Raw genomic sequence first — 19472 nt, forward strand, 5'->3', positions numbered from 1 at the left:
GAATCCTATATAATTGGCACACGCTTTGTTTGAATGCAAACACTGCTGTTAAAGTGGTGCTTAAAAACAGTTTGTTGGCCTTCCCTCCATACAGGAGAAACATTTCTCTCGTTTACAGTACTCACTTGCTTAGCAAACTCTTATTTATCCTATAATGCAAGCATAGTCTGGCCAACATGTCCAAATGCCCACAGATTCTGAATTAGTGGAGTCTGAATTAACGGAATGTTATGCTATCTCTCATGGAGAACTATGAGCATGGGAAAACTACCCACTCTAAGAGTTTCAAGAACACTCTAAGAATATTAACCCTTATCCCCTCTTTCCTATCTTTTCTTGCTTCTTGTGTCTTGGATCTGATTTTTAAAGAAGACGCAGGAAAAGAGACTCAAGTGTGCATTCTTAGGACATCTGAATAGTTATTTATTGAGGAGCCACAGTTTTCTACACTTTCATAACTGTAGGCTTTACATAAGGCAAAAGCAAGATGGAACCACTACTTTACACAGAAAGAAACAGCTCTGCAGAGGACTCCAGGGTCGTTCAGTGACAGATCAAAATGCAATGTACATGACAGATATAAAAAACATTGTGGAACAAAATAATTTAAATTATGGTTACAATCTACTGAAGGAATATCCATATCTTATTATAAACACATTTATAGTCTAGGGTTGTAATTTAAATATTCAGGTTTATTTTTTACATACATAGTTATTGAAACTTAAAAGCAAAATGTTAACATTTAATAGGATGAACTGTGACAGAAGACAGTTGCTCTGAACTGTGCTTGATGGTAGATCATGATAGGATTGCCCTTGCTGTGGCTTTGAAGAGCATCAATCCATTGGTATGCAGCCATCCTTTTTTTTTTTTTTTGGCTAACTACATGGATGAATGAAAGGATGAGTTAACATCCTTTGGATGTTTTGGCTAACTACATGGATGAATGAAAGGGTTCGTATTTTAGCTTTAGGGGGGCAGAAAGAACCCAAAGTTGTTATTGGAGCCTTGCTTTTTGTTTATCAAAAATCAAAGCAGATCTATGCGTCTTAATTAAATTAATTTATGTAGTCATTTAAATAATTGGCATCCACGTACATGACACAAATGAAAGTAGTTTGTGTACTCGCCCTCACATCCATTTACTGTCAATGTATACACAGTATAGTAATGAAGCATCACTTAACTTCACTTATAATAGGGACACACCTAGCAGTTGGATTATGTATTCTCCATGAACAGTATTTAAAGAATGGTGCTCCATATTGCTTGTAAACATATAGACATGGAATTGGGGCATCGGTGGATTTAAAGGTCATTTGCTAATCTTGGTACCACATAGCTAAAATGGCAACTGTATTGGTAAACATCTCATGGGCATGGGAGTTGACAGAAAATTCCCTAATGGGTTAACTAACAGACTAAGGACATGCATTGGTTACAGTGCTCCCTCCCAGCAGGCTCTAGGATCCAATGGTCTAATGGTCTAATCGTCCTCTTCGTCTTCCTCGTCGCTGTCCTTCATGCTGATCCCCTGCAGGCCCCCACCTTCACTCACTGAGGCCGTGGCTTCCTCCACAGTAAGACGGTTTCGGATGGTTTCATAGGTCTTGCTGTTTAAGGTCGAGTCCAGGACCCCTTGCAATCGGAAATCTCTATAGGTTTTCTAAGGAAGGAAAAGATGCAGTGATAAGGGGGATCTCATCTCCACTATGGGAAGGGAGAGGACGCAAAGCAAGCGTGGGTGTGAGAGCACTGACCTGAAGCTAAGTGTAACCCTTTATGTATTGTCAGCTACAAAGCCACCATATTCAGGTTTCATTTGTACTGAAAATCGAGAATCGTTGAATGACAGAAAATGAGAAATTGTGACAGGATAAACTATTAGCTGAGACAAAGCAAAGAACATAAGCTGTGTTTATTCAGTTCCATAAAGGGAAATGTTCCATAATTGTTTTGGTTCCCCCTTCTCCTTTTTTTTTTTTTTTTTTTGGTCTGGTTATTTTGCTTAAGTTATTATAATATAATAAGATAGACAGTGTAAGGGGCTATAACATATAAATAATGGATCAAGTGATTATGGTATTTTGTGATTTCTGTTGCAGTCTGGTCTTTAGTATTTCTGAGGCTTTTAATTGCATGAGCCATATCCCCCTGTCTCATTCACAAGACAGACATATGTATGTTGATATATGGAACTTATTATGGGCAGCAACAATTATGGGGAAGACGGAGCACTAATGCCTCATCAATATGTTGCAGGCATGTGACTCACTTCTCATCTCCTTGGGAAAGAGCTGTGTCTATTCTGTTCACAACTTCATGGTCTCAGGGAAAAAAATTGGCTCTTTTTCAAGAATGATGGTTTGGTATTACTGTGCCACAAGTTCTTTCTTTGTTCCTTCAGGCAATTTCTCTCGGATTTCCTTAGGTATCCCAGGGACTGTTTCTCTAGAAATCCCTTAGCGTTAATTGAACATGACCAGAAGCATCTGGCTGTTGTCTACTTTATAAATTTTTTAAAAAAGGTTTCTCTGTAACTATAATTCTTCTCATCACACTGCATATCATTTCAGCTTCTGATTCTGCTATTTGTTTCTCTTTATTGATATGGGAAACTTGCTAAAGGTGCAAGAGAAGGGATGTTCACATACTTTGATGCCACTCCCAATATAATTTCCGTTTTTAGCATTCTTTTTAATGCAGTCAGCGATCACAGTGTCAACCCCTCTTGAAGGTCAGATGTTGTAATCACTGTAGAGTTAATGAGTGAATGCAATTTGGCTTAATGAAGTCCAGTATCATAAAATTATGGATAGAAAAACCACAAGTCTTGTTTTCCAGTTTATGCCTATCCCAGACTGATTATTAATAGTGCCTTTTTCATTCTGAAAAGTTTAGACAATATAAATTATAAGGTCATCCTAATTATGCATCAAGCTTTGTAGCTCCCCTCAGAGGAGGAAGCTAGGTAGCTACTGAGCTGTGTCTTAACCTTGAGGGGAAAGGGTAGGAGGCGGAGGAAATGCTAGGCATGGTGTACACCAGATGGCCAGGTGATTCGCTTGATTGTTTTTGTTCTTGTCACTTAGAATAACATAACTGTTGCCAGAATAATTCAGGGAGAAAAAGGTAGAAGAGCTTGAATATTCTCCCCTTTAATCAGATTCTAGAGCCGTGTGTTCTCCAACTAGATTCTAAATGCTTTAAGGGCAAGGGCCACATCTACTCATTTTCTAATCTTCCATGTTCTGAAATGAGTAAGTAAGGGTTCCACTAATATCACAAGGATAAACTAGTAAATGCTTGCTGAATAATGAAAGAATGAATGAATGAATGAATCAGAAAGGAAGCCAATTATTCTTGGAAGTTTGCCCTAGAGAGGGAGACCTCTGGGTGATATGCTTGGCAAGCAGGTAGTGATTTCTGTTTTCTATCTCTGTGTTTTGGCACCCACCAGTTAAGCTACACCCACTCTTGGCAAAAGTGGAGGGGTCCCTTTGGCCATGACATTTCAGTGTCCTTTCCTTGTGGTTCATGCCTGTGTTTTTTGGCAGAAGGATAAGAATAAATCTCTCCGATTTATATTTGTTTTCTTAATAAAATACAGCAAGTTCTAACATTCACAACATAGATCTGGAAATATCAATAATGAAAAGATATTTTAAAATATTCAAATTATATGCCTTCTTCTCATGTCCACCTAAGGAAGGTCGAATGGAAAATTTCCCCAAATAGTGTTTATACCCAGAAAATGGAATTCAAATGGTCAGGTCAGCGAGCCTGTCTTAAGGAAATGAAGTAAAAAATATGAAAATTAGGCTGGGTCCCTAGTCCAAGTACATATATTGCTTTTTTAAAAATTGCAGTATACTGCTGTTTATAACCTTCCCTGGGCTCACTCTTTGTAAGATCAAATGCAGATGATAATAATTCTCCTTAATTACACACAACCGAACAGTAATTGGTTTTAAGTCAGCACTGGGGTAGACGAGCACCTTCAGTGAAATGTTGCTAATCCGCAAGAGACTAAGAAATAGTGGGGAGAGGGGGATAGGAGGGAGACTTTTGGCAAACTGTTAAGAAACAGAAATTCAGCTATGTTTTATTGTTAAAACATTTTAAAGGAGACTGTGCTTTGAATAAGATTTTTACATGTGTATGTTTTAAAACCCTCTATGGTGAAGCATCAAATGGAAACTGAAATGATCAAAAACGTATTTACCCCCTTCTGTGATCTTATTATTTCATGTAAACCACTGAGAATTCACGCTGAAATAATTATCATTAGTCCAAGGCGCACACACACGAACAGGAAAAAAAGCTACTTTCAGGGTATGTTATCTCACCTTTGTGATCCTTTACATTTGATTGTATACACGCATTGTAAGAGAAACTACTTCAATTAACTATGAGAACAATATTGATTTGCATTTTCATCATTATCACAGGACATATTTAGAAATAGCTGGAGGTAAATATTTCTATTAAATTAATTGTGGCAAAATTTTTATTCAATTAAACCATAAATGTAATTGGTAATTGATGTGATTAGCTAGTGATACCAAATGTCAGCTTTTGAAAGTCTAATGCAAATGGTATGATGGCCTCTGAAGTATTTTTGCATGGCAAATGCATAAAGTGTCTTTCTAGTCTGGATTAAGAGTTCCAGTTCCTTTTAATTAAATTTTTCTTTGCTGTCTGTGTAAGAAATCAGCCATGCATCCCAAAGTCACTCTATAGGTTTGACTTGCATGAGATACTCTTAAGAGATCATCTTATTTTATCTGTCAAATGCCATTCTCTGTGTTAAGTTCTGCAGCTTGCTAATGAAACATATTTTGGTAAGTTATCTGTAAAGAAAAATAATTATGTTTTCTTTTACCTTTACCATCCTAATTAGAGTTTTCAATTGATATATGTGAAGCTGTAAGTCCATCCGGTCCGTCAACCAGGTGCAGATCACGTTCATGGAGCTGTTGTACCATTGCTGAAAAAAGAGACAAAAGTTCTCCAGCCAACACATCATGGAGAGTTTATAGAGCAGAGAGGGAATGGGCCCCTTCTGAGCACCTCATTCTGTTCCAAGAGGAAACTAGAATGTTAAAGAGAATTTGAGAGCAAAGAGATCATGAACATTTAACTTGTACCAACTCACAAGATGCTGGATCAGCCTAAAAGAGATGCGTTTGGAAATGGAATTTAAATCAGAACTCTCCCACCATAAACATTTTGTAGACAGTCAATTCATAAAGACCATCTTGTTGCTTTTCTGATTTCCGTTTTTATTGGGTCATTTTACTCAGTTGAGATTCAAGCAACTGTATATTTCCTAAAGCCATTGTCTCAGGTGCCCAGAAAGATGGGGGCTTCTTCACTGAACCAAATGATGTCACTTGCCACTTACCTTCTGAAAAATCCAGACCCCATTTGTTAAATGCAGCTCTGGGAATCAGGCTGAAAGCCCTAGGAATTTAGGGCAAAGTTTACCTTCATTTACGCTAGTGGGATATTCCAGACAAAGACAATGAATGAAGGTTTCTCTTTAAGGGCAAAACTCTACTCTGGGCAGCTTATGTGCCCCTACGTTGGCTCTGCAATCTGTTTTAATCTTAACACCAAAAAATTATGGAAGATAAGAGAGAAAAAATCTACAAATGAGCTCATTTCAAGCTGTTGAAATCATACTTCCCCTTAAGGGGGTTAAATTTTGCTTCTTGTCTGTGAAAAATGCTTGAAGCTGTGTCACTTTAGACTGCCACCCCTGTGGTGCAGGAAGTCTCTGGTGCGGTATAATTTTGCAGTACTGCTCATATATTCATAAATCTCACTCGGAGACATATGAACAGTGTTATAAAGTGTCAGTATGAAAAAAAATCTAATCTTTTAAACTTCACCAGGTTTCATTACGCTCTGCTGCTTATACCAAACAATTTACAAATAAAATGAAAAGGTGTGGATGGACCTATATATTTATTTATAGGGCTTATATATGATCTATACACAAAAAAGAAGAGTGGTTAGATAATTCAGATGATGCATGTTCTCATGCTAACCAAATACACACATGCACGCACACAGGCACACACACATCACACACCAGTAAGGATTTAAAAAGCATAAATAAAAACATGTTTCTCATGGTAACTCCACCCTTTCTCACCTAAAGATCATCCAAAATCAGTTTATGCCTAACACTCACAGTTTTACTGAAGCCTTGTTTCTGACTTAATTTGTTTCTTTCTTTTTTCTTCTTCTTTTTCGTTTTTTTAAATTAATTTGGGTTTTTACTTGCAAGGTATAACTGCCAAGTTTCACCTTGCAAGAAACGACACAGTCTCAGCCATGGCGTTCAGAAACCTCTTTGCAATCTCTCATTTCTGGGCTCCTTGCGCAGCTGAGCCAATCGTGGCTCTCTTTGGAGCCCAGCCGCAAAGACCACACTACCCCAACCCGATGCAGCTCTGCAGCCTCACAGCCAACTTCTGCTCTTTTAAAGATCATGGATTCTAAACTGTCAGTTTTAGGAACCTTCTGTCCCTCCCCAGGAGCAGGTGGAAGGGTGTGGAGGTGGTAGAGGGAGATTTTTTTTTTCCGTGAGAATTGCAGTTCACTCCATGGAGAGGGGCGTTTTCCAAGGTCAAGCTGCTACCAGCGTGGACAGGTTTTCCCCCCTAGGGGCGAGAACATTTTACCGGAACTTTTTTTTTTTTTTTTTTGGTAGTGGTCTTTAGGGTTGGTGCCAACTACCCTGGATTCTGGAGCACTTGCTGCCACTGAAGCTGGATTTGTTCAGAAGCGCAGGACAGGAGTATCACTGGGTCACTGGCGTTTCTATAGCCCTAGCTTATTCTATGCAATTTGGGGACTCCCTGTTGACCCCAGGCCACCAATTCCATTCTCCTTGGCTGCATCTGACATGCCTTAGACTATGAAGAGCAACCTGGGGCCCAGATAATCTATTTTGAGGGTCATGGGCAATGCTTCCCCTACCCCCAACACCTCCCGAGGTTGGAAGATGACCTTCACGGAATCCTGTCCTGGCCAAACCCACGCCCCCAGGGCTTTAGGATGGCTGAATCTCAGGGACACAAAAGAAGAATGTGGCACTCTGGCTTCTAGGCAGAGGTGGCATTTTGCTTTGGCTGTGACAACAGGCAAACCGCGCTGGCTGATATCACTGCCAGCAAGCCTTGTGCGACATGCCTTTTTCTCTTTGCTGAGAGACATGCCACCTTTCAGGAAAAAAAAAATGCTGCAGAGCCCCCTTGCATTTTATGTAACCATCTCTCATTCTTGCAAATGGCATTTGGTTAGTAAAATAATAATAATAATAAATAAAAAGGCAGAACGATATCAACACGTTTGCTCTGTTGCTGAAAGGGTAGGGAGGTAGGAAATGCATACGGCAACGGATCAGTGCAGCACAATCACAGATTCCCACTCCATGAGAGCAAGAAAGCCCTGGAACATCCATGCTTTCCCTCCTGGATCTCACATCTAGCAAAAGAAGTGTAAAAAATGTATGATGCCCCATTGGCTACACATTTAAAGAGGCAAAAGGGAGTAAGGCACTCCTTTCCAAACCGTATGCTCAGTAGATGAAATTGGAGGCACTTTTGGATGCAGCACAGCGCTAACTTAGTTTTCCAGAAAGGCGCTTAAAGGCATTTGGATGTCACAGAAAGTAGGAGGCAATGGCGTCTACAACTTTAAAATGTTAGAGGTAAAAGGGATCTTCCATATTTTCCTTCGCAGAGAAGCAAACAAAGGCCTAGCGAGGTGAACTGGCTTGCCCATGGTCACACAGCCTGTGAATCCAGAAGTGGCAGTTCCCTAGGATAGACACTGGATTAACATTTTGCTGGTCATGAGAGTGGACATGATGCATCTCTTCCCAACTCTTCAGGGATATCAGATAGCTAGCTAGAAATAGGCCATAGTGGGAGTATTACACCATGTATATCAGCAAAGGCTGCAAACCTGGTCTTTCCCGTCCCAGAAAGCCAGGGGTTAAACATTTATCAACATACTACTGGGTGTCTGGGTTATCCTTGCTCTTCCTCATGGGGCTCACAGTGCTTATTAATCAGGTTTGCTTTATTTGAGATCGATGCTAATGCAGCAGATTTGTTATGACTCTTTAAAAGAGGAAATTAATAAAACATTTTTAGAGTCCTCATTTTGTTTTGTCTTTGGTTCAAATATGCCTTTTTCCGAGCTATTCTAACACCTGGGCACTCAAATTTTGGAAAAATGTATTCTAAACCCATAGAATCAAAATAGTGAGCTGACAACATAACATGTACTAAATATTTAAGTATAATCACACCTCCTTTGCTGCCTCTATCTAGTTTAGGTATATGGCTTTAAGATTTCCTGAATAAGGTTGCTTAAATCCTAAAAAAATCAGCAGAGAGATAAAATCCTTAATACTCTGGGAATCTTTAAAATATACTCTCTGGGGAGAATTCTGTGAAGATTTTAGACTTGGGACTCTGAACACACCCATCATATCTATGCCCTGCCTAATAACAGGGCTGTTGGGAAGGGTTTGCTCCTCCAGTAGCTGCAACCAGATACGAAGGCTTTGTTTGAAAGGAACCAAAGGGGACTCTGGTAGCGTAATGCCTAAGGCATTTGACTGCTAACCAGAAGGCTGATCATTCAAACTCACCAGCCATTCCTCAGAAGGAAGACTGGGCAATCTACTTCTGTAGAGATTATGCCTCAGAAACCCAAGGAGGGGTCACTGTGAGTTGGAAACGACTTGATGGCAGTGAGTAGAGTATTTGAAAGGAGTTGAAAGTGGTTAAGAGCACAGGTCTTAATACAGACCTGGATTTGGGATCTTAGACAAGTTACTTACATTCTCAGAGACTCAGTTTCCTTATTATAGAATGGGGATTAATTAGCCTTCCATAGACTCTTTATAGTGATTAAATGAGATAATGGCAGTACTTGGCACATAATAAGGCCTCAACAAATGTCAGTAGCTGCAGCTGTCACCACAGGTACCACCACCACCATCATCACAATCATCATCTCTTCCTTCTTGTCTCAATTCCTCAACCTGAGAGAAAACAAGGGAAGAATCAGAACAAGTTACCAGGGAAAGCCTTTTGGTGGTGGTGGAAATTATTCCCGCTGGAATATTTCTGGAATTGTATGTATGTTTTAAATGATATATCACTATCTCTCACCAAATGCAATTATGTTGTCAAGCCGCTTTGTGGTAGTTCCTAGCGCAAAGCTGTAAAACTATCTTGGGTATGATAAAGCACATTCTAGACTATACTGAGCTAGATTGAAATTTTGGATTAAAAGAATTCAGACAAACAATGGGAGATTTCTTACATCCTGAGAGGATACATTACAACTTCAGCCTGTATTGGCTACTTGTTGTTATTGTCTGCCCTGGAGTTGATTCTGACTCATGGCGGCCCCATGTGCTAGCTGGATAACCTCAAGCAAGCTACTTAATTCTCTAATCTTCAGTCCCCTCCTGGGTTAATAACAGTACCTACTTCCTAGGATTACTGTGATTCTTAAAAGATTATTTATGTAAAGTGCCTGGCAGAGTGCCTGTCACATAGTAAGTGCTCAATAAAACTTAGCCACTATTGTTATTATCACTCTCAGATACATAACAGATACACTTTCGATGTACAAAGGAATGTTCTTGATCCATTTGTTGTAGAAGCTTAGCTCATTAACATGCAGATATACTCACATTCTGCCCTATAAACACGCTGACACCATGCAGAGAAATCCTTACAAATAAAATGTCTCCTTTGTAGCAGAGGAGTTCATTACAGCTGGGTTTAGGGTGAGGTGAGTGAGTCAGGGTCATGCAACTGCAGCATCAGACTTTGATATTGTATTCATCCTGGATTTTTTTTCTCATCAATTTCTATTTTAAAAATATTTACATTAAACTTATTATTTATCGTAATAGCTATAATTTTTGGCTCCGTCTTAAATGTTACAACCAAGATGAATGCCTCATTCACTTCTCGCTAGTACCTGCCCTGGTTCACTTTTCCCCTGGAAACTCTATCCCCTAGAAGGAATGCAGGATTGAGAGATAAAATGTATCATTAATACCTCACTGGACAATAGAAGGGTCCCAGAAAATGGACTTTGACTCAGATTTGGAAAATCCTTAATCAGAAATATAGAGCTTTTCTACAGTGATTACTACTGTGGTTATTTCTTCTACCACCACCACCTATATGAGGTTTAATTCTCCTTCTAGATATGAATTTCATGGCCTCAGGAGATCTTACTATTAGTGGTTCATTGGTTTACAGATCAAGCCTTCTATCTGGTGAGTAGCACTGGAAACAAGGAATAGAGACCAAAATGAGATAGGACTACTCTGTTTTTCTAGACTCATTAATCTCAAGGGCAATATAGTCCCTTAACTCACCCAAGCCCTCAGTCAGACTATTCTATACAACTTCAGAGTCTATTGTTTTTTTAACAAAATACCATTTAGCACAGCACGCATACACCATTAATAAAAGCAGTTAACTTCACTGAACACTGAGCCCTTGGGATGAGCCGGCACTGTGTTAAGCACTCTGCAAGCACTATATAATTTAATCACTATGCTGAACTCTTAAGAGGTTGGCACCATGAACAGCCCCATTTTGTAGATGAGAAAAAGGGCATGTTGTTGTTGTTATGTGCCATCGAGTCGGACCCGACTCAAGGGACCCACCCCTCCTTGGGTTTCCGAAAAAGGGCATAGATAGGTTAAATAAGCAGCATGATCTCAGAACTATTAAGTGGTCATGCAGGTTTCAAGTTGGTTATTTACTACTATATCTTTATGAGCTGTTTGACTGCATCCAACTCAATAATTTAAAAATAATGGATTGTTTACGTAGAAACAGCTCTAGTTCTAGGCGTCTCCTTAGCAAAACCATTCAGCTCAAAGGAGAAGTGTGTGGGTAGAACAATGCTATTGAACCTGTCTCCCTCAGAGCCTTAGCTGAGCTTGTTGTTGACTGAGTTCTGCTTTTTATGAGCTTACAAAGTTACTAAACAGAGTTGAGGTATCAGGGGTATTCCCATGGAAAACCACTCAATGGCCTTAAAGAATTAATGGATGAGAGATAACCGTTGCTGACCCTTCAGGGAAATGATTAGAAAAAGTTGAGCTAGAATCAACATGTGTTTTTTTTTTTTTTTTTTCCTAAGTCCTACCTAAAAGCCTTGGTGGTGCAGTGGTTAAGTGCTTGCCTGTTAACCAGAAGGTTAGCAGTTTCAACCCACCAGTGGCTCTGTGGAAGAAAGATGAGGCAGTCTGCTCCCATAAAGATTACAACCTTGGAAACCTCATGGGGAAGTTCTACTCAGTCCTATAGGGTAGTTATAAGCCAGAATCGACTCAATAGCAACAGGTTTGTTTTGGTTTTGCTTAATCCTACCTGGGAGTTTCTGAAGGAGCTTTGGTGGTGCAGTGGTAAAGCACAGAGCTGCTCACCAGAAACTCAGTTGTTCGAACCCAACAGCCGCTCTGCGGGAGAAAGATGAGGCAGTCTGCTTCCATAAAGATATATAGCCTTGGAAATCCTATGAGGCAGTTCTACTCTGGCTCCTGATGAGTAGTGGGTTTAGTCTTTGCTTTTGGGACTCTCTGGGTGACACAAACAATTAAGCACTCTACTAGTGGCTGAAAGTTTTGGTGACTTGAAACCATTTCAAAAGACAAGCCTGTTGACTGTCCTCTGAAAGGTTACAACCTCCAAAGCCCAATGGAGCAGTTCTGCTGTCATGAGTTGGAATCAACTTGCTGGCAACTGATGACAACACATCCCACCTGATTTCTAATTGTATTTTAGGTTGGTAACTCAGCAAGTACAACTGAGAGAAGGCTCTCACTGGCAGTTTGAATTTGCAAGGAGAGATACAACTAGAAAAGCTGCATTTCTCGCATGGATTGAATTCCCTTAGCAGAGTTTTAGAGATACAAGGTTATAATATGGATCGAAATGTCAATTCTGAAAAATTATACATTTTCATTAGTGATTAGGCAGAATGAAATAGTACAGCCTTGTCTTGTCAGAAGAAACTTGTCTCATGAAATGAAATAAGACGTCATCCAGAGGGAATCCAAAAGAGACAATTTTAGGGACAATCACAAATCCAACGACTACACCAAACCAAAAAGCCAAACCCACTGCCGTTTAGTAGATTTCAACTTGTATTGATCCTATAGAACAGAGTAGAACTGCTCCATAGGGTTTCCATGGTGATAAATCTTTATGGCAGCAGACTGCTTCATCTTTCTCCCATGGAGTGCCTACTGGGTTCGAACCACTGACCTTTTGGTTAGCAGTTGAGAAGTTAACCACCGTGCAAAAACACAGATCTTCCTGTGTTGCTTTTTTCCTTTTAAAAGAAGAATTTATGGAAGTACAACATGCATTCTTTTAGCAAGACACACATACATTACTGCACACACAAAACATTTGTGTCTATAGGTGAGGATAATACTTAGCTCAATATCATAAACATGATTTCTTAAAAAACAAAAACAAAAACGTGGTATTAGCCTAAGGACCAATAGTCACGCCACCTGTAAACATACATCTCCCACATTCTTTCTTTGATTAAAAACTTATAACTCACCCTGAATGGTACTTGGAATTCATTAGGAATTTGGTTCTGTTTTGCATCATTTTTAAACAAGCATTTCCATTGAAACTGGCATGTTCAAGCCATACATACCAAACAAGCAAAGTTCAAGCCACAAATGCATGGGCAGGTCATAGTCAAACTCTACAGTGTCTTTATTATAATCATAGACTCATTTTACAGGTGAGAAAATTGAGACTCAGAGAGATAGAATGGCCTAACAGCAAGAGGGATATGGAGCCTGGACTCAAGAGTCTGAGAGACTCACATCCAAGAGGCAGTGTAGCCTAGTGACTAACAGACACTGGAACCAGACCTCCTGCATTCGAATCTTGAGAAATCCCTTGACCTCTCTGTGCCTCAGTTTTCTCATCTGCTAAATGGGAATAAAATGAGCTAATATGTGTGGTGTGCTTACAACAGTGCTGTTGTTATGTGCCATTAAGTTGATTTTTGATGCATAATGATGCCATGTGACAGAGTAGAATTACCCCACAGGGTTTTCTAGGTGTAATCTTTACATGAGCAGATTGCCAGGTCTTTCCTCCCAAAGAGCCACTGGGTGGGTTTGAACTGCCAGTCTTCCAGTTAACAGCTGAACATTTAACCACTGTGCCACCAGGGCACCTTTACAACAGTGCTAGGCACATACTAAGTATTAGCTGTTATTAGCTTAGCACACTATACCACCTTGCTTCACGAATAAGAAATCATATCTTCCTAAGTGTGAGCTAGTCAGCGTTGTGCAAATTCTTCTGAGCAGCTGTCATTGTTCACAAACTGCCTGAGAGAACTAGTGAGCTGGTAACCTCTTGGTAGCCAATCTGTATTTCTGGACTGAAGAGGCACAGTGAATGCTGGAGGATTTTTATCTTTTCTCTGGAAAGTACCTTTTCTTCAACTCAGTACAGCCACACATGAGAGTAATTGCTTCAGCACCTTGCCTAGCGTGTCTAATAAAGAAATAACATTCTTGTTGGCAAGGGGTCAAAGAGAAACACAATACCATGACCACACCTATGTGACTATATTCTTCACTTTGTTTTTTTTTTGTGACAAAAATGGGTTGTTATTAGTTGGGGGGGAAAAAAAACCCCAACAACCTACAATTTGTTGCACTGAAATACTGTAATGAAATCTTTAATGTTTGAAGGTTTTCCATACATATTTCTTCCTTACAAGTTGGGTAATTCAAGAGCATGTGAAAATCTTCAGCCAAGGTTTCTTTACACTTCTGCCAAAATACCCGTAGCTTCATTTACCCAAGCCACCAACTCCACAGCTCTTGGGGCCAATGGTCTCCAGGGATCTTGTTGTATTTGATGCTCTAATCAAAGATTCAGAGAGGGTTTGACTAAGAAACCCTGGCATGTTCAAGTCATCTATGTGAAGGAGGCAAAGTAGTGAATGACTGGACACAGTGCATAGCAAGCTTTAGGATTTGTCAAAGCTCCAACGGCTGAATAAACACTTTCTGGAAAGGGTGAATTAGCTGAATGTTTTTTTAAAAAATGGGTACACCATTGAAAGGTGCCATGTTTTGCCTTGCTTGAATGTTGCTGTAACTCAAGATTTGATCCACCAAAACAATAGCTCTTAGAAATGGGTATTTCCCAGTCAAAGCTTGAGGACGCTCAGCTAACAGCACAAAGCCCAGACACCACCATAAGAGGGTACATATAATTAGAATGACATTTCTGGTTGCTTGAAATATTTCTTTTGAGTGAGTGTAAAGTTTTTTTCTTTTTTACATCTGCAATTATTTGGATGCCTAAAAATCTCTATCACTCAAGTCTTTTCAAGCTATCTTGTACTATAACTATTTAAGGCTAAAAGGTCCTAAAATCTGAATTGAATCCCCTTGAAGACCCAAAGTCCAAGACCACTTTGTCAAGACTGTGGGTTCAGAGACGAGAGCTAGCTACAACCTGCTTTTAAGAATATTCAGCTACTCTTTTGCGTTTAGTCTCTTCTCGTGAGAAGAAATAGTAGAAAAGAAATAGTAACAAAAAAAATTTAAATTGCTACTGCTTAAAATTTTTGCTTCTCATCTAAGAACAGGGAGCTTTGGTGGCATAGTGCCTAAGGAATTTAACTGCTAAACAGAAGGCTGGTGGTTCAAACCCTCTAGCCACTCCTCAGAAGGAAGATTGGGCAATCTACTTTCATAGAGATACCACCTCAGAAAACCAAGGAGGGGTCACTATGAGTCAGATTCGGTGGCAGTAAGGTTGGGTTTATATATATATATATATATATATATATATATATATATATATGAACATGTATGGAACCAAGCATTTGGGGGTAATATTATTTTAACCCCCTTAGAAGGGGCCTAAGAAGCCCTAGTAGCACAAATGGTTAAACACTTGGCTGCTAACTGAAAAGCTGGTGGTTCCAACTCACCCAGAGGCTCCATCGAAGAAAGATCTGGTGATTTGCTTTTGTAAAAATTATAGCCTTGGAATCCCTAGGGGGCAGATCTACTCTCTCCTACAGGGTTGCTGAGTTGGAAATGACTTGATGGCACACAACAACAGAAAAGGCCTAAATAATATCTTCTTCTTCTTCTTTTTTTTTTTTTTGTGACAATCAGTTATCTATTCAAGATCAATTTTCAGCTCTCTAAACCTGAAATGTAGGGAGCTATCCAACAATAAGAAGCTCGTTAGCACCAAAATTTCAAATGAATGATCAAAATGATGATTCTATACTTGGACTCCTCCTGATTCAATACATCACTGCCTTCTAACCCAAGTAAAACTTATCAATATTAGTTGCCTGGGGAAAGGTCAAGAGGAGATAAGAGTCCTAATGGGTACTTTCTAGAAGCAAATCAAGCAGGAGAGTTTAATTCCAAGCTTAGCTTCCATGAGCTATATGGGGTCTCTCTCCCGGAAGACACATTCTGTGTTTTTTTTTTAAATTGTTTGGTTAACTTGTTGGCAGTCTTAGTGAGCTTTATAAGCCAGCCAACGCCAGACTGGAAATGAGTTTGTTGCTTCTGAATCAATCAGACTGTATGAAACCCAACAAGTCACAAAACCCTCTTTCATCCTACCCAGCCCCACATCTCAATAAGGCTGGGGTCATGTGTGAGGAGGCGTGATTGTGTCCAAAAGGTTTTCTTTCCTAATAATAATAAGATATCACTTAAATAGTTTACTGTCTTCAAATAAGAAAAACAAGTTTTACTTAAGGACAGGAAGGTATGTATGATGGGAACACGGAGACTCTTGTGTGAGTTGTAATTGTAAATGTTACTTCAACTCAGAAAGCAAATGCTATGCCTCTACCATTTCCACCAGCAGAGTAAATGCTATTATAAAAAGAGAAAAGATAAATATCACTTTCCATACTGAAAAGGAAACTTTGCTTAAGAAAGTTTGAAAATGTAGCAATATAATCATATTCTTACCTGGAATATCCAACTATGGTCACAAAAAGCAACAAATTATTTGTGAGATGAACATGGGCATGTCATTTAATAGCAGGACTGAGACCATATCTCAAGGCCGCCTTCTGAGACAGCAGAGAACAAAGAACAAACCTGGTAGCATTTGCTCAGTCATTTATTTGGTTTATTTAAAACATGCCATGGGGACCAACATTTCTAAAACTGTGAAGTAGAATGAAATGAAGCCCTCAGATGGGAACTGAGAATCTTCATACAGGATTGGGTCCAAACAATAGAAAAGGACACATTTTTCATACTGCCTGCCACCTCACCTCATATCTTTGCACAGACTCCCCTTCTCCATACCAAGCCCTGCCCCCCAGTTTTCCAAGCACAGATTTGATCAGAAGGCACTCAGCCACCCCTGAGACCTCAGTCCCTTCTGCCTCAAAGGGCAGCAGCTTCTACCTCCAACATCACTCCTGCTACCACAGACTTATTAAGGTTTGGAATGTGTGTTCAGGAAGCCCTTATTTTAGGAAACAATTAAGGAGAATTAGGCTAATAATGCGAGGCAGGAAAAGCTTTTGCCCTTTGCTGAGAAATAACTCCTACGTGGAACAGTTATACTAATAAAAATCACGTATTTCTTAAATGCCTCAAAATGATCTCTGCACCAAGCTCAGCAATTAACACTGCCCCATTGAGGAGCGTTTATTCCACAGGCTAAGCAGGATTAATCTTGGTGTTCGCTCGACCAATGTCTTCCTTCGGTGAAAATACAGTATGAGGGTTTGAGTTAGGAACAGAAATTTCTGCAAGGAGGAATTTCACAGGCAGCGTAATTCCTTTCTCATCTTAGAGGGTGGCAAGGTGGAGAGGAAGGGCCAGGCCGGGTCCTGAGCTGTCCACCCCTGCTGGCTCCAAACGGAGGCCTGTGCCAAGGATTCTCTTGGGGTCTGCCTGTCCTTGACCTCAATGGAGGCTGGGAAGGCCTTTCTTCTGGTGGCCTGGGCCTTGTCTACTGAGGGGACTCTCTCCTTCCACCTCACTCTCCCCCTGACACTAACCATTATTGGGCCTTCTTTGGGGCCAACACAATAGATTTCCCAGCTCCAAGCCTGGGCAGGAAGTGATCACCGGGCAACAGGGGGACATCGACCCTCCTGGAGGACGCTTTGTTTCCTTGATAACACTCTAGCCAGTGGCTTGGGGGAACAGGCTTAATTTCTTTCCTTTCTCTGCCCACCCTGCACACACCTACCCCCCATACCGCTTTCTCTCTTTCTCTAGACGCAAACGTACGACATCCAACATAAAGTTGCCGAAATAGCAATCTTGTCTCTGAATATATAAATTGCAAAAATTGATATGAATAAATCTGCAAGTAGCACACTGATTGTGGCACATTTTATCAAAAAACGGCGCTCGGTTGCTCCGTGGCTGGGGAGGGGGGTAGTGTCATTACACATACAGAAAAACATCTGCAAACTCCCAGTTTCTTTACTTAGAACTGAATGGCGGCCTGACCTCCTGTTCCTTGCCATGAACCCTGAGTTCACACTCATATTTTACATGTTACAGGAAGCCACAGCTCGCCCCAGGGGTGCTGCAAACAGACACGCAGAAGCCAGATGTAGCCCCCCTTGCTCCTTAATGCACCTGAAGAAGCCGGCAACTAGACATTCAAAAGCTGACATGCTCGTAGCTTAAGGTCACTTCAGATTTTGTAAAGAGGAGGACAAAACCAGGAATGCTTCTAGGGCTGGGCTGTCAGCAGGGAGGCGGAGGGATTACAAGAAACCTGTGACTCTGCCTCTTTCTGCCTTTGCTGGTAGTTTTTTTGTGTGTGAACAAGTGCCATACAACAGATTGAGCCTCGTATAAAGGCCTGAGACTGTGCAAGGGCTCCCCGCTGGGCCTCAGCTGTGCTTGCAATTAGCAATAGGCATGGAGTGATTATTGTTGGGGTAGCGGATGGCAATGCGAAGTGACAAGTTTTATGGGGGAAGTTGGGAGTGGGGATGCTCTGCAAGTTTCTCTTTCTTCTTTTTATTTTTCTTGTTCTGTAGAAACCCTTCCTTGGGAGGCTGCAACCTCCTGTTCCAGTGAAAGCTATTTTTTTCCTCGACATTCAAAAGAGTCTTAACAAAATTGTTGAAAGAATATTTTTCTCAGTGCTTCCGAATACGGGTTTTCTAGGTCAGAGCTTCCTGGCTGCCCTATTTAATGTCAGAAATACCCATTTGCCTCAAATTAGCAGAGAGCTTGAGAGTTGAGGGCAGGAGATTAAGCATACAAAATTACTCAGCAGGTGACAGTGGGGTGGATTTGGGGGTTGAGAAGTCTTTAAAACTGACTACAAGACATTATATACTTCTGACAAAAGAACATAGTAATCCTACCTGCTTGCTTTAACCACTGTTGTTTGCCTATTATTATGTGCTTTAATGCTCATGAGAGCAAAACTATTGCTGATACTACTCAATTACCATAGTAACTCACACCAGTGACCTCTTATCGTAGGGCTCCCAGCCTAGCTGAACCAATCCAAGGAGTTTCTGTCTCTTTATTTATTTAAACAGTGACATACACTTGGACTGGAAAACTCCAGATACAGGCTACTCCTCCCTTTGTTTAGGGTGGGAGTGTATTTTGAAATTTTAAGAAAGGGCTTTTCACCGTTTCATTCCAAGGTGGTTCTGAAGTGTATGAATTTGAGGCCGTGGGACGCCTTCAAAAACATGTGAAGAACAATACCTGATAAAAAGAAAAGAACATGTGTGATCAAAGGCCAGCAGCCTCCCAGCTGCAGGGAAAGTCATGTTTCTCACTCAGACCTTCAGCTATTCTCTTTAAAGTTTGGGAGAAGGCACATTGGAGGCTTTTCCTAGGAAATGGCTGTGACTCTATTATTCCGAGGGCTAAGCTCAGACAGGCAAAACCACCACCTCGAGTGATTTAACTGGAAGTTATTTTAGAAAAGGAAATAAAATGAATACTAGCATAAACTCGCCTAGTTTGTCATTCTTCACTGGGCTTTGAATGTGTATGTGTATGTGAATATGTGTACTGTATCTTCATCTAAATACTCTGGGTGACGCAGATTAAGAGGTTTATATTAGATATTAAAGGAGCTCTGGTAGCGTAGTGCCTAAAGCACTTGACTGCTAACCAGAAGGCAGGCGGTTCAAACCCACCAGCCACTCCTCGGAAGGAAGGTTGGGCAATCCTACTTCCCTAGTGATATTGCCTCAGAAACCCAAGGAGGGGTCGTTATGAGTCAGGTCCGATTCGATGGCACATAACAACAACAACAACAACATTAGCTATTAAACACTCTGAGGAGTTTTGCAGTCAAGAAACCCATTTAACTTTGTTTTGCCAAGGGTTTCCCATAGGAGCTCTGGTAGCGTAGTGC

General features: G+C 40.5%; 1 protein-coding gene across 1 annotated transcript in view; it reads right to left on the minus strand.

The window, feature by feature from the left end:
- Positions 1 to 1489: 1489 nt before the first annotated feature.
- Positions 1490 to 19472, minus strand: part of CADPS (calcium dependent secretion activator) — a 741642-nt gene continuing 723659 nt past the window's right edge. Inside the window, exons 30-31 of the mRNA XM_042780468.1 lie at positions 4889 to 4993; positions 1490 to 1669 (exon numbers count right to left, since the gene is read on the minus strand). Coding sequence (XP_042636402.1) covers positions 1490 to 1669; positions 4889 to 4993 — 285 coding nt within the window. The remainder of the gene's footprint in view (positions 1670 to 4888; positions 4994 to 19472) is intronic.

Source organism: Orycteropus afer, unplaced genomic scaffold, assembly GCF_000298275.1.
Source record: "Orycteropus afer afer isolate SDZICR_OR568_19922 unplaced genomic scaffold, OryAfe1.0 scaffold00041, whole genome shotgun sequence".
NCBI lineage: Eukaryota > Metazoa > Chordata > Mammalia > Tubulidentata > Orycteropodidae > Orycteropus > Orycteropus afer.